This window comes from Priapulus caudatus, unplaced genomic scaffold (genome assembly GCF_000485595.1).
Source record: "Priapulus caudatus unplaced genomic scaffold, Priapulus_caudatus-5.0.1 Scaffold149, whole genome shotgun sequence".
Classification (NCBI taxonomy): Eukaryota; Metazoa; Priapulida; class Priapulimorpha; order Priapulimorphida; family Priapulidae; genus Priapulus; species Priapulus caudatus.
Window position 1 is genome coordinate 217,051 of NW_014577210.1, and position 14,764 is coordinate 231,814.

General features: G+C 43.5%; 2 protein-coding genes across 3 annotated transcripts in view; one reads left to right on the forward strand and one right to left on the reverse strand.

Moving 5' to 3' along the window:
- Nucleotides 1-6,195, forward strand: part of LOC106806243 (phosphatidylinositol 3-kinase regulatory subunit gamma-like) — an 8,151-nt gene extending 1,956 nt beyond the window's left edge. For both annotated transcript variants that reach the window (XM_014808116.1, XM_014808117.1), the window contains 10 exons: nucleotides 1-86; nucleotides 364-459; nucleotides 742-949; nucleotides 1,419-1,566; nucleotides 2,426-2,522; nucleotides 2,946-3,122; nucleotides 3,962-4,045; nucleotides 4,354-4,584; nucleotides 5,157-5,359; nucleotides 5,905-6,195. The exon at nucleotides 1-86 is cut by the window's left edge. In XM_014808116.1, coding sequence (XP_014663602.1) covers nucleotides 1-86; nucleotides 364-459; nucleotides 742-949; nucleotides 1,419-1,566; nucleotides 2,426-2,522; nucleotides 2,946-3,122; nucleotides 3,962-4,045; nucleotides 4,354-4,584; nucleotides 5,157-5,334 — 1,305 coding nt within the window. In that variant the 3' untranslated portion in view covers nucleotides 5,335-5,359; nucleotides 5,905-6,195. The remainder of the gene's footprint in view (nucleotides 87-363; nucleotides 460-741; nucleotides 950-1,418; nucleotides 1,567-2,425; nucleotides 2,523-2,945; nucleotides 3,123-3,961; nucleotides 4,046-4,353; nucleotides 4,585-5,156; nucleotides 5,360-5,904) is intronic.
- A 2,032-nt stretch (nucleotides 6,196-8,227) lies between these two features.
- LOC106806231 (39S ribosomal protein L32, mitochondrial-like) overlaps nucleotides 8,228-14,764 on the reverse strand; it is a 14,589-nt gene continuing 8,052 nt past the window's right edge. The window contains exons 2-4 of the mRNA XM_014808100.1: nucleotides 10,185-10,454; nucleotides 9,783-9,891; nucleotides 8,228-8,582 (exon numbers count right to left, since the gene is read on the reverse strand). Coding sequence (XP_014663586.1) covers nucleotides 8,570-8,582; nucleotides 9,783-9,891; nucleotides 10,185-10,454 — 392 coding nt within the window. The 3' untranslated portion in view covers nucleotides 8,228-8,569. The remainder of the gene's footprint in view (nucleotides 8,583-9,782; nucleotides 9,892-10,184; nucleotides 10,455-14,764) is intronic.

Sequence of the window (14,764 nt, forward strand, 5' to 3'; positions counted from 1 at the left end):
AGTTGGAACAGCACAGACGAGGTGCTGCTCTGTAGAAACACCGATCTCTTGCAAGCCGTCGAGTGGTATTGGGGCGACATTTCAAAGTAAGCAGACGTCACGAGAATGAATAGGGGGGTTGGCTATGCCGAGGATTAAAGAAACGAGCGAACGAGAGAGGGAAAGAATGAGAGGGAGCGAGAGAGAGAGAGAGAGAGAGAGAGAGAGAGAAGAGAAGAGAGAGAGAGAGAGAGAGAGAGAGAGAGAGAGAGAGAGAGAGAGAGAGAGAGAGAGAGAGAGAGAGAGAGAGAGAGAGAGAGAGAGAGAGAGAGAGAGAGAGAGAGAGAGAGAGATGGCGGAAGTAACTGTGTTTACTACATGCAGGGATGATACTCGTGGAAGCCTAAAGAATACTGTAGATGGGACCTTTCTTGTCAGGAATGCCACGAACAGCGTAGGAGATTTTGCACTTGCCGTCAGGTAACTGCGTTTACGCGTGTTGGGTACAACCTTGGAGTAATCATTCTGAATTGGAGTATAATCAGTAAGTTTGGAGAGTAATCAGTAACCTTGGAGTAATCAGTCAGAATAATTACTCCAAGGTACAACATCGGGGCGGGGCGTTGCGAGGGATCACTGAGCAACGTTAGTGCTTAAATGCAGCAGAGATGCAACAGGTAGGGAAGCCACAGATCTAACGATAACTGTATATTGGTTAGTCTAGCAGCGAAGCCACACTAACTGCAACTTCTGTCACTGCAGGAAAGGAAGCAGCACGAGGTTGATTAAAATATATTACGACGAAGGTATGTTTAGTTTTACTCCACGCGGCCAGAGACCCACAGAGAATTCACTGCGCTTTGAAAGCGTCCTGACACTTGTGCATCACTTCGAGGAGACGTCTCTGGAAGTATGTAATAGCCGGGTGGACACAAGACTGTTGTATCCGATGTCGCGCTATGCTAACGGGGTGAGTACGAGACTCTATTCGCTGCTACATATGTAAGCTACGATTAGTGGTGGCGTCGCAGTGGGCAGATCGTCGGCGATTTTCGGTCGTACGATCGTCGCACGACGGCCGCCGATCAAAAATCGTCCGTAGTCGCTCGTCTATATCGAAACTAGAACCAGATTCATCGAATGCAAAAACTGGTTCTAAAAACTGAAACACAAGTCGGTGTAAAATGGTCAAATAATTATGTGCTTTAACTGCGCATATTCATTACTCGCGTATATTCATACTTACCAATTTTTCATAAAGATCACTAGCCATACACGTGTAATTGGGTGCACTGTGATTACGTAAATTCGTACGGCCCAAATACGTTGAATTCTCGCCTCTTACCAAAAACGTCGCCACGACTGAAAGCAGAGGTGAGCAAGAAAGCGGTACGACGGTGAAGCCATTTAAGTTTGCAAAGTCGAGCGTTGCCTCGCAGGATGCGGACGAGCAGGGAGACAAGGATGTCCTGAAGCAGCGATTGCTATGCGTCAATAAGGAGCACATGAAGCTGTCACTGCAGTACAGCCGCTACCAGGACGAGCAGGCCGCTCTAGCTACACAGATGCAGCTGAAAAAGCAGGCGGGTGAGATCTCACATGAATTGCGCACGTAGAAATAAGATCGTAGATTGGTTATCTCTAGATGCATACATAAACTGGTAACGGAGGAAAGATGAGGTCCATGGATGAAATAAGCGTAGGGAATGTGTGGGAACGCATAGAAATAAGATGATTCTCACCATAGATAGGCTATCTGTAAATGCATGCATGAACTGTTAGCGGAGGGGTGTATATATAGGTCCAAGGATTAGGTGAGCGACGGGAATCAATGGGAGCGCATAGAAATGAGATCATAGATAGACTATCTGTACATGGATGAGGGGAAACTGGGGTAGAGAAAGCTAAGGAGATATGAGGATAGCGAAGTGCAGTATACAGAATATGAGAATTGCGAAGGGTGGAGAAGAGATAGATAGAGATATAGAGGACATAGATAGGAGAGGAGATGAGATAGGGAATAGGGAGGGACAAACGGGAGACGAGGTAAGGCTGAGAGGGGCTATGTCCCCCAGGGTACGTTCCGGCAGTATCCTGGGGGACATATAGACCCTATGAGCCGAGGTAAGGGTGAAGTAGAACAACATTGCTGGTGCGGATGGAGAGGGAACTGTGGTAGTGAATCAGAGAAGCTGTTCAGTTGAGTGTGAAGACGCCAGGCGTTAGAGTTGGCTGTACGTACGCTCGCTCGCATGTTCGGGCAAGCTCGAATAAAGGAAACAGTAAACAGATACCGGCAAACGGACCCACCGCCATAAGTTCTGTGACGTAAAAGCATCGATTAATTTTAACCTGAAAACACAAGCCAGACAAACGCGCAGAAGAAGCAGATGCAGGCGCATAGTAACTAACAACAACGCTATATAACAATTGTTTTGCATTCTAGCGCACGCGTTTGTACCAACGATCACATTTTTTGAGGAGCAGAGTAGCACACTCAGGAAGCAAACATCCGGTTTCGACAACGCAACTGAGCAGACCAGGTGCCCATAATTTCATATACCCAACTACTCAATACTTCAAGATATTTCCCGAGCCTTCCACGTGAAGTTGTTACAGCCACTATAAGCATAGCGCTAATGCCTAGCTATGCATGCCTATAGCGCTAACGCTATTCCCGCCTGGAGTAGAGTTTACCACTTACTATAAAGAGAATGTTGAGCAGCAGTGTGAGCCTGTGAGTAGTAAAATTTTACATTCGCTATCGTACACACACACGCACGCACACGCACGCACGCACGCACGCACGCACACACGCACATACACACGCACGCACACACACACGCACGCACATATATATGATACAACAGCGTCAAAAACGTAGCTTCGCTCTCGGCACGCCATGCCCCCCCCCTCCTACCCCACCCAGCCATCCACATCTGATGACTGACGGTATTACCTCGCAGGGTCACCATGGCACACACGACCCTGATGCGGAGGCTATCAGAGATCAGATCGCGCGCCGACGAGCTGTCTGCAGAACTAGCGACGGACGGCGGTCAGTACCACGACCTTGACCGCGCCATGAACTCCATGAAGCCTCGCGTGATAGAACTGCATAAGCGCATGATGGAGTTCTCGGAGTAAGTGGGAGGAGAGCGAGCGAGCGCGGTGCATGCGCGATGCTTATAGTTATACCCGCGATATAACGGCACTTCGTTTTAAAAATGGCGACGCCCAGCGTGTTGCACCGCGAATACAGACTAATCCGGAGATTTTTTCTCGTGTGTTGAAGAGGTTCTGTGCAGATAATTGTAACGCCTGCGATAGTCAAAGCGCAGATTTCACATGTTGACATGTTGCCGGTTACTGCACAAAACCACCGAGCACCTCACACGGGCACCGTTCTTTTTCCTCCGTGATTTACGCAAATATGCAAATTTATTTAAAAATTTATACAATAATTAATTGATGGTGTGATTAGTTATACGTACAATTATTTAAAATATAAAATGAGTTTAGGAATGAAGCATATATACGCTCTCGGTTGTGGAAGAGGCAGAACGGGTGCAGAGAAGATGCATATGCAGACGTTCTTTAGGCGCGTCTCGCGCTTCTTCCTATCGCCATGTCCGTTAGAAAAGGCGGCTAAAGGTTTCTCCGCTGTGCAGAGAAGGAAGACTGTACTGTACACAGAGCTAAGCAGAAGCAAAGGGGTTCGGTTTTATTACCTCCGCCAAGGAGATTGTGTTTTCGCCCCTGTTAGTTTGTTTGTTGGTTTGTCTGTCAACAGGATATCTCAAAAAGTTACGGACGGATTTTGATGAAATTTTCTGAACGGGTCTTGTGCCAACAACCAATCGATTAGATTTTGGTGGTAATCCGGATCGAGATTAATGGGTTAGCGTCGGCTAATGTCTGGCTAGACATTCTTCATCACGACCACTAATACCGATCCGTCGTTACATTTCTTTTCGCGTAGATCATTGAAGCTGCTTGGTGTGTCTAACAGGACGCTAGAGCGCTGGCTGCAGCGGGCGTCAATACTGGCTGACGAAGACTATAGGTGAGAACGAGCTTGTGCAAGCTCGCTGATACGTAGGCGGCCAATCAGAATCGGCAACGAATTCAAATTTCGTTCGATTTATTTTTTCACGTGTAATGTAATTGTTATTTTGAATAACGGCGTTGGCATATGTACGACGGTGTATATATCGATCTACACACACTTTCCTTTACCCCTGCCGACGCGAATAACAGCTAGCGTTTCAACCCTATTGAAACAAAGGTCACGAGAACGAATGTCAGAAGGTGCAGGCAGCTATAGGAGATAAAAGCGACCGAGCGTCAGTCAGTTTTCGATTCGTGTTACAGCTGTGCGACATCGAGCACATCTACAGACTGGGAAGCGAGAGCAGACGCCGAGGAGGAAGAGGAGAACGAAGAGGCAGCGGGAGGAAGAACCTTACCGCACCACGACGAAGCGACGTGGTTTGAAGACCGAGTGATACAACGCGCCGAGGCCGAGCGGATCCTCCGTGACCGGCCGCCTGGAACGTTCTTGGTTCGGCAGAACCAGCAGCAGCAGTACTGCCTGTCCATCGTGTGAGTCGATCGTACGATCTACAACGCCAATACCATCACACCCTCATTGAAAACACGTTAAACTATACCCACTGACCAACGCTTCCACGTTGGCGGATGAACGGCGGGAGGGAGAGAGGGGGCATTTGAGCCATATTAGCATTTGAGCCAACCAGAAAACAAATGAAAAAACGCAAAGGAGTCACTTATGAGAATTCCGAACGTCCGTTTAATCCGATTGCTTACGATTATTTAACGAATTTAGTGTCCATTACAGGCCTGAACACTTGGAATCACTAACATTCTCAACTGGACCCTGCCGGGTGAGCTTAGAGTGCGCCCCTGTAATACCTCATCACCGGTGGTTGTTACCCCACCACTCCACCATTGGCACATTCCTGGATCAGCTAGTGCGTGTCCAACAAAATTATCATCATCATCATCATCATAATCATCGTCATCAATGCCACTTCCAACCTTGGCGATGGCATTGGAAAAGTTTTTGCCAGAGATGCTCGCATTGTCTACTCATGCTGTCTCCAGGGTGTGCTGTCGCGTCGTTCCATGCCGTGTATCGACGCGTTTGTTTCCAGGGGACCTGCGACAGTCAAGCACTGCATCATCGAGCAGGGCGAGCAGGGATACGGATTCGCTGAGCCCTACAACATCTACAAAAGCCTGAACGATCTCGTGCTGTTCTACCAGCACAACACTCTAGCAAAGCATTCGGACGAATTGCCCATAATGCTTCAGCATCCTGCATTCGCATAGCCAGTGGTCGGGCATAGCACGAGAGGTACATACTGCCGGTAACATCCCAGCTGGCCTACTCCAATTTCGTCTACTCTCAGAATCGACAATATTCCCATTTCGCCTACTCCCATTTCTATGCTACCGTATTTTCTATTTTTGTCAAGTTGTGTTCTCATTATTTGTACCTATGTTTTCTTCTCTGGTTCCTGTAGTCTATGTATGCCAATCATAACCACATTTTATTATTTATAAATGATTATTTAGTCAACAAACCGATCGTAGACGAAATGGGAATGGGGTAGATTTTGAGCGTAAACCAATTTGGAGTACGCGAAATGGGTCTAGGCCAACTGGGAATTTTGCTGTAGGCGAAATGGGAGTAGGTATAGGCCAACTGGGAATAAACCATACCCTGCCTGCCATCTTCAAGCTGCCATTTTTCGTGCTGTTCTCAGCTGCTAGTCAATAATTTACAGATTTGAAGCATCAATTACTGAAAGTACTTGAGACGGCCTAACTAAGAACACGACTGCGAAACTATCGTCTTTGCTAGTGTGCTCAATGTTATCGCCATTTACTGTCTTTTAGGTAGGCTGGAAAACAGCTTATAAGTACACATGACACTGGCCAGGAGCCTATACCAGGTGATCGATGAAAAGCCAGAATGAAGACCATGTTACACGACAATGCAAATGAGAATTGTTCTGTTCTTCCAGGTGTGGTTTTATGTTTCAGGAATATACATATATATATATATATATATATGAACAAATTTGGTTATTTTAACATGATATATGCCTAGATTATTCGGAAATGAAATATATTTATAGAGAGAGACTATTTTAAAATAAAGAGTACCTCTATATGCTCTACACACAATATTCTGGCTGTTTCTTCTTTTCTCTCTTTTTGTTTGTTTCAGGAATATATATATATATATATATATATATATATCTAATATATATTTGATCGTCATGTATGTACCTATCTATGTATCTTCCCTATAAGAGCGGCCAAACGCGCTCCATTGCGGATACTGATGCAAATTCACAGGGTCAGCTCTCTTATACCCGCCGTGGTTGCGTAGCGTACTGAAAAAACCTGTCTAACCCGTCAAACTCGCGCGAAAATCCGTGAAAAACCCCTCAATTCGGCAATCTTCACACAATGTCAGCCACACCCTATGCCTATTGATTTTCTTGCCCTCACCTCATGATCTCATCACTGCTGGTATTGTGAACCGAAAACCGAAATTGAAACTAAAACAGAGCATAACCACGGCCATTCAGAGGTACTACTCACTCTCAGTTCACAGTTCGGTTCAGATGCTAGCGCATCTGAGAATGCATTGTACCATTTCACAAGCTATGCATTTCTGATTCAATACAAAAATTCTTAATTTCAATGTGCATGGTTGCACGCCAAGCATTCACTACACAATATCCAGTGGACACAGACCCCACTCGCTGGCCTGTCTCTATCTATACTATATATGCAATTTCTTTTATTCGGCGTACGAATCTCACAAATGGATAGCTGTACTTGGGGAGCTAACAGTTGCGATAGACGCCCACGAATCTCTACATATTTGCACCAGAGAATAACACGAACAAACATTGTTTATCTAGAGAGTCTTTGAAACGAAAAGTCCAACCCATTCGTACATGCTGTTATATAACAATAGCTTTTTGTCATTTACTCCATATTACTGCTGAGAGGGTCTGTGCCCCCCCCCACCCCCGGGATACTGCGGGAACGTACCCTGGGTACGGTGGGGTATACCGGAACGTACCCTGGTACTATCTAATATGCCGGACCGTACCTCGCCTACTCCACTAACCGGTCGGCCTACGCCTACTCCCTAACCCCAACCCAAACCCTAACCCTAACCATATCAAATAGCCACCAGGGTACGTTCCGGTATACCTGGGGGACATAGACCCTATGAGCCATATTACTATTAATATTATGTCTCAGGTGTTCTAAGTTGGGTTGTGCTGTCATATAAATGTCATACGTAACAGTTTTTCCCCATGCTTATTATCTTATTAGACCGATTTCTAAATATTGATATTGGGTGCAATGTCATTGTCGATGTTTTACCCTAATGTTCTACGTGTCCCATTTATTAGTATAGTAGTATGAATTAGTAGCACGATTTTACCCAGCGCAGCGGGTACCCGCAGCTAGTATATATATATATCAGGAGTAGATATTGGGGAATTCCCTATTATCCCATAATAATTTCCCTATTATCTGCTTCTGATATATATATATATAAATATAACAGATTTTGTTATTTTAACCATTATATATGCATACATATTCGGAAATGAAATATATTTACCAAAGAGAAATATCCGTTTCAAAATTAAAGATATCTCTGTGCGTTTGCAACAGAATATTCTGGTTGGTTCTTCTTAATCTTTTTGTTTGTTTTAGATAGCGATTTTATTTTGCTATTTTAACATGATATAATGGCCTGGATTAGTTGGAATGAAATATATTTACCACAGAGAAACACCATTTAAAATAATGAAAATTTCTACGCTCTGGCTAGTTCCTCTTTTAGATTGGGTTTAATTGTTTCAATTAATGAGATATTTCTCAGATGCCACATTTTCTCACAGCAAGTGTGCAACTGTCGCCACAATTTTTGCTGTTATTAAATTGGCACAAATTTTAAATTATGCAGTATATAATACAAAATATTAGTATAGACCCAACTAGATATATAGAAAACTAGATATATTTAGTTGTTTCGAACAGTAAATAGACACCCACTAAGAGGTATATTATTACAACATCGGCCACAAAGAACATATATGCATGATGCCATGAATTGGAGTTTTTCATTCGGACTGTCAGTATCATTTCTAGTTTTCATAGTACAAATAACAAGAAAATTCCTACTTCACTCATGTATTACAAGCAATTCCCAACAACGGAATTACTGCTCAGTCGTACTACTCAGTTTAAATTCCAACTATCACATTAACTAGGCCACTGCAATGGTCTTAGCATCAAAGATTCACACTAATAAATGCTCATGGAACACAATGGATTGATGAGCATTCTGCGCAAGACATCTCATCTTAGATGTCACATGCTATCTTGCGACGCGACACCTAGAAATCTAAGATGATGTGTGTGACTTAATTAAGAGATTATTGTGCCACCAGCTTGGACGTTTCTTGTGAAGTTCCACAATTCTTTTCCCTTCATAGTAGTGTTTGTCTTTCTCTCCAACTCTTCACCGCTCGTACCTAAAAGAGGCAAAAGGCATCTATGATACTAAACGCTCATAAGGTCTATGTCTCCCTGGGTACTGCAGGAACGTACCCTGGTAACTATCTGATATGGTTAGGGTTAGGGTTAGGGTTAGGAAGTAGGCGACCCCTATAGACTCGTTAGTGAGTAGGCGAGGTACGGTAGGCGAGGTAGATAGTTACCAGGGTACGTTCCGGCAGTACCCAGGGAGACATAGACCCTCTCAGCGATACTGCCAGCTAACATCAGAGTAGCTAGACATATAAACATGTGCAAGATATTGATTGCTCAGTTCAGTAGCAACATCACATGCGAATGAGTGTATAGAAATTCAGGGAGCATGACACGACACAACCTGTTTCTTTAGCACCCAAAACCGAATGACATGGTCCCTTATAATAGATCTATGAGGGAGGTTACTCTGTCACAAATTTGCCAAACTATAGGTTCAACCACAGAGTGCAGGGAAAGGCACTATTAAAAAATGCATTTTACCTTATCACTAGAAATTAAAATACAGTCATCATCAGTAATGAGTCTAATGACCTCATGCTCACTGCACCACCTCGCCATGAAATAAAATATGTCAAATCTGCATGCCGAGAAACGACATTCAGATAATGCACTTAGCACATGTGGCATGCAATTTCACTATATGACTAGGGCTGTAACGATCCACCGAAATGCGAATGCGATCGAGATTCTCTTCCCTCGATCCGATCCTCGATATTTTTCCCCGTATTTTCGATTCCACTTTTTTCCTCCAATAGATGGCGGCACTACGCTATATACTGTGGAGTGTTACCAGACAATATACATCACTGGTGAGTAATGGCAATTTATATGCTCTGGTGTTACTCACCAATGTTACTCAGCGACTGTGCAGTTTATATAACTATATATACTCTCTAGACTCTCTAGTCTATTCACCATTTAGTATTCATTGGCAATTTCGAATAATTTATTATTGCAAAATAATAAAAATATAAAAAATAAGATAACATTTCAATATTTTGTGAATCGAATCGAAAGAATCGAATCGAGAGGCTAATATCGAGAACCGGATCAAATCGAGAGGCTTGTGTATCGTTACAGCCCTAATTATGACCCAATAGCTTGAATACTGAAAGTACCTCTTTCTTCTTTCTCTAGGTTGAAGACATCACAAACAACGCGTATGTGCAACCACTACTTACAATACTGTGACATCTTTATCCGAGTGTTTCACTCTGTCTTCCCATTTCTCTATCTGCATTGCATCCATGATCACCTTCGTCTCTGCTTGTACTTTGGCATAACAGTTACCTATAACATATATGTATATTGCGTAGATGCACATGTGAAATTGGAGTGTAACACCACATCTACAAGTCACCATTTTACTTACTGCATGCACAACACTGCACCTTGCACGTTTGCACAACATTGTCCGTAAATAAAGTCTCATGATGTGGTTTTGGGGAATTAACTATCAGAGTAACACGAGTTGGATACACACACCATTTATTAAACCCACGCTATGCTATTGTATTATTCTTACCGCATTTATGCATACGTTCCTAAAGCTAGTAACTGGCCCGAGCAAATTTCTACATTACCACAAATCGTTTTAGCCTGGTGGTAATGCCCACAATGGAGGCATGTGACCAGATCATGTCGTGAGTTGATCAGTTTCTGATATCCCATTCGTCTTGTCATTCGTCTCTCGACAGTTCGTCTATTTTTTGGCACAGCCCAGAAGAAGCCATCACCAACAAGCCGCTCTAATAATGATGTCTGCTTATCTATAGATCCATCTCGTATGCACTGCTGATCGGTGGGGAATGTGTTCGGCTGAGTATCAGCGATGGGAAAAACTCCACCAATCCCTATAAATAACATGTAAACCTTTTATTGCGTAGTAGATATATTAAACAGTATAAAAAAACACAACCGCGTTGGTTCAACCAGGCATGTCTCAACAAAGTCAGCTTTTTATCTGCTCAGGGTATATAGTATGGTAGCTTTTGATTATCGCATAAGCTCTATTTCTTTCAGAAATTATACAAAATAAATTCTAGTCTAGCTAAGCAAAAATAGTCTTATAATCCTGGGAATATAATTATCAATTATGAAATGGGAGCACAGGTTGCTCCTGTAATTAGTCCCCCCACATTACACGTTTGTGTGTGTAATTGTGAATTTAGAGACACTTCCTCCAAAAGCTACTGGTAATACGTTAGCTAAATCAATGCAACCCAAGAGAGTAGGGCAGGGAATATAACCTTACTCTGTTGGGTTGCACATTTGATCTAGAAATATGTGTGCTATCTATGAGAAGGAATGTAAAGGTTTTTGGTATTGAATATGATAGATACATGTATATTTTTCATTTACTAGGTTTATGAATTGTCACTTTACTTTATATTTCACTAGAAGCAATACTCTAATAGTAGTGATATTATTAGAAGCACAGGCACTTAGAAAGTTTCACCAATAAAATGATGGTAAATAAACATGAAATGAATTAACTAACAACGTATTAATGTTTATGTTTTCTCTATCAACAAATAATTCCACTTGAATGCCATTCAAATGCTCCTCTGCAACATACAATTGCACAGCATGAACACCACTGTGCAAATACTCACAGGAAGATTAGAGCAGGTGGGAAAGCGCGAGTGCTAAATTCACACAATGGGTGCAGGCAGCTATAGAGATAAAAGCGATCCGACGCGCCCATCAGATTTTCATTCGTGTTACGCTGTGCGACCACCTCGAGCATCAGCTACAACACTGGGAATGGCGAGAGCAGACGGTGCTCCGAGGCAGGAAGAGGAGAATCGAAGAGGCAGCGGGAGAACCAACGCGGAGGTGGACCGACCACGACGAGCGACCGTGGTTTTGAAGACCGATGGATACAACCGCGCCGAGGCCGAGGCGCTCCTCCGTGACCGGTCCGCCTGGAACAACGTTCTGGTTCGGGCAGAACCACAGCAAGGCAGTACTGCGTCCTATGCGTGTGAGTCCGATCGTACGATCTACCACGCGCCACCAGCCCGATACATTCACAGTCACCGCAATCGATGGCGAAAACACCTCTAAAGCTACTAAGCGCACTGACCGAACGCTTCCACTGTTGCTGAATGAACGCGGCCGAGGGAGAGGATGGGGGCATTGTGAACCATATAAGCATTTTGAAGCCAACCGCAGAAGTAAGCAAACATCGAAAAACGCAAAGGAGCCATCACGGGGGACCTTAATGAGAATGTTTCAACCTCCGTTTAATCGCATTGGCTCTACCATTATCTTAAAGAGGATTGTAGTGTCATTCCCGCCTGAACACTTGGAAGGCACTAACATGCGTACAATGGACTCCTGCCTGGTGAGCTAGAGCGCGCCCCGACTGTAATACCCGTCATCACCGGTCGGTGTTGTTAACCCCACGCACTCCACGCATTGCAGCATTCCCTGGATCGAGCTAGTGCGTGTCAAAAATATATCAATCATCATCAAATCATCATAATCATCAGTCATCGAATGCCACTTCCAACCTTGGGATGCATTCGGAAAAGTCTTTTGCCTAGAGATGCTGTCGCCATTGTCGCCATACCATGCTGTCCTCCAAAGGGTGTGCTGTCCGCGTCGTTCCATGCCAGTGTATGCGACCCGTTTGTTTCCAGGGACCTGTCGAGCAGTAAGCACTGCCATCATCGAGCAGGGCGAGCAGGATACACGGATTCGGCGTCGAGCCCTACAACCATCTACAAAAGCCTGGAACGATCTCGTGCTGTCTACCAGCACAAACAACCCTAGCAAAGCATTCGACGATGCCGCATAAGCTTCACGACATCCTGCATTCGCATAGCCAGTGGTCGGCAATAGCAACGAGAGGTACATACTGCCGGTAACATCCCAGCTGGCCTTACCTCCAATTTCGGTCTACTCTCAGAATCGACAATATTCCCATTTCGGCCTACTCCCATTTGCTAGCTAACACCGTAATTTCTATTATTGTTCAATGTTGTGTTCTCATTATTTGTATCCTATGTTTCTCTCTGGTTACTGCTAGTCTATGTATGTCCATGCATACACCACATTTATTATTTAATACATGATTATTTAGTCAACAAAACCCGATCGTAGAGACGAAATGGGAACGGTAGATTTTGAAGCGTAAAAACGCAATTTGGATCGTACCGAAATGGTTAGGCCAACTGGGAATTTATGCTGTAGGCGAAAATGGAGTAGGTATAGGCCAACTGGGAAAAACCATACCTGGCCTGCCATCTCAAGGCTGCCATTTTTTCGTGGCTGTTCTCATCTGCTAGTCAAAATTTACAGATTTGAAGGCATCAATTACTCGAAAGTACTTAGACGGCCTAACTAACGAACACGACCTGGCGAAACTATCGTTCTTTGCTAGTTGTGCTTCAATGTTATCGCCATTTACTGTCTTTTAGTTGGCTGGAACAGCTTAGTACACGTGAACACTGGTCAGCGAGCCTATACCAGGTGATCGATGAAAGGCCCAAAGAAGAACATGTTACACGACAATGCCAAATGAATAATTGTTTGCTGTTCTGCCAATGTGGTTTTATGTTTCAGGAATATACATATATATATATATATATATATAATATAGTATATATATATATATGATACAATTTGTTATTTTACATGATATATGCCTAGATTATCGAATAAAAGTTATATTATGAGAGAGACCGATTTTAAAAATAACGAGTACCTCTATTATTATATGCTCTACACAGCAATATTCGCGCTCGTTTCTTCTTTATCTCTTTTTGTTTGCTGTTCAGGAATATAATAATACTATAATAATATATATATATATAATATATCTAATATATATTTGATCGTCATGTATCTACCTATCTATGTATCTTCCTATAAGGCGGGCAAACGCCTCAAGCGATATGGATGCCAATTTTTCACAGGGCCATTCTTAGTACCCCGGCGCTGTGTTCCGTAGCTGAAAAAACCTGTCTAACCGTCAAACTCGCGCGAAAATCCGTGAAAAACCCCTCAATTCGGCAATCTTCACACAATGTCAGCACAGCCTATGCCTATTGATTTTCTTGCCCTCACCTCATGACTCTGCATCAGCTGCTGGTATTGTGAAACCGAAACCGAAATCGAAACTAAAACAGAGCATAACCACGACCAGTTCAGAGGTACTACTCACTCTCAGTTCACAGTTTCGGTTCAGATGCTACGATCTGAGAATGCATTGTACCATTCACAAGCTATGCATTTTCTGGATTCAATACAAAAATTTTTAATTTCCATGTGCATGGTTCACGCACCGCCAAGCATTCACTACACAAATCCAGTGACACAGACCCCACTCGCTGGCCTGTCTCTATCTATACTATATATGCAATTTCTTTTATTCGGCGTACGATCTCACAATGGATAGCTGTACGTGGGGAGCTTAACAGTTCGATACGCCACGAATCTCTACATATTTGCACCAGAGAATAACACGAAAAACATTGTTTATCTAGAGTCTTTGAAACGAAAAGTCCACCTATTCGTACATGCTGTTATATAACAATAGCTTTTGTCGCATTTACTCCATATTACTGCTGAGAGGGTCTGTGCCGCCCCCCCCCACCCCCGGGATACTGCGGGACGTACCCTGGTACGGTGGGGTATACCGGAACGTACCGTGGTACTATCTAATATGCGCGACGCGTACTCGCCTACTCCACTAACTGGTGCGCCTACGCCTACTCCCGTAACCCAAGCCCAAACGCCTAACCCTAACCATATCAAATAGCCACCAGGTACGTTCCGGTATACTGGGGGACATAGACCCTATGAGCCATATTACTATTAATATTATGTCTCAGGTGTTTCTAAGTTCGGTTGTGCTGTCATATAAATGTCATACCGTAACAGTTTTCCCCATGCTTATTATCTATTAGACCTGATTTCTAAATATTGATATTGGGTTGCAATGTCATTGTCGATGTTTTACCCAATGTTCTACTGTGTCCCATTTATTAGTATAGTAGTATGAATTAGTAGCACGATTTTACCCAGCGCAGCGGGTACCCGCAGCTAGTAATATATATATCAGGAGTAGATAATAGGGCATTCCCTATTATCCCTAATAATTTCCCTATTATCTACTTCTGATATATATATTACTAGCTGCGGGTACCCGCTG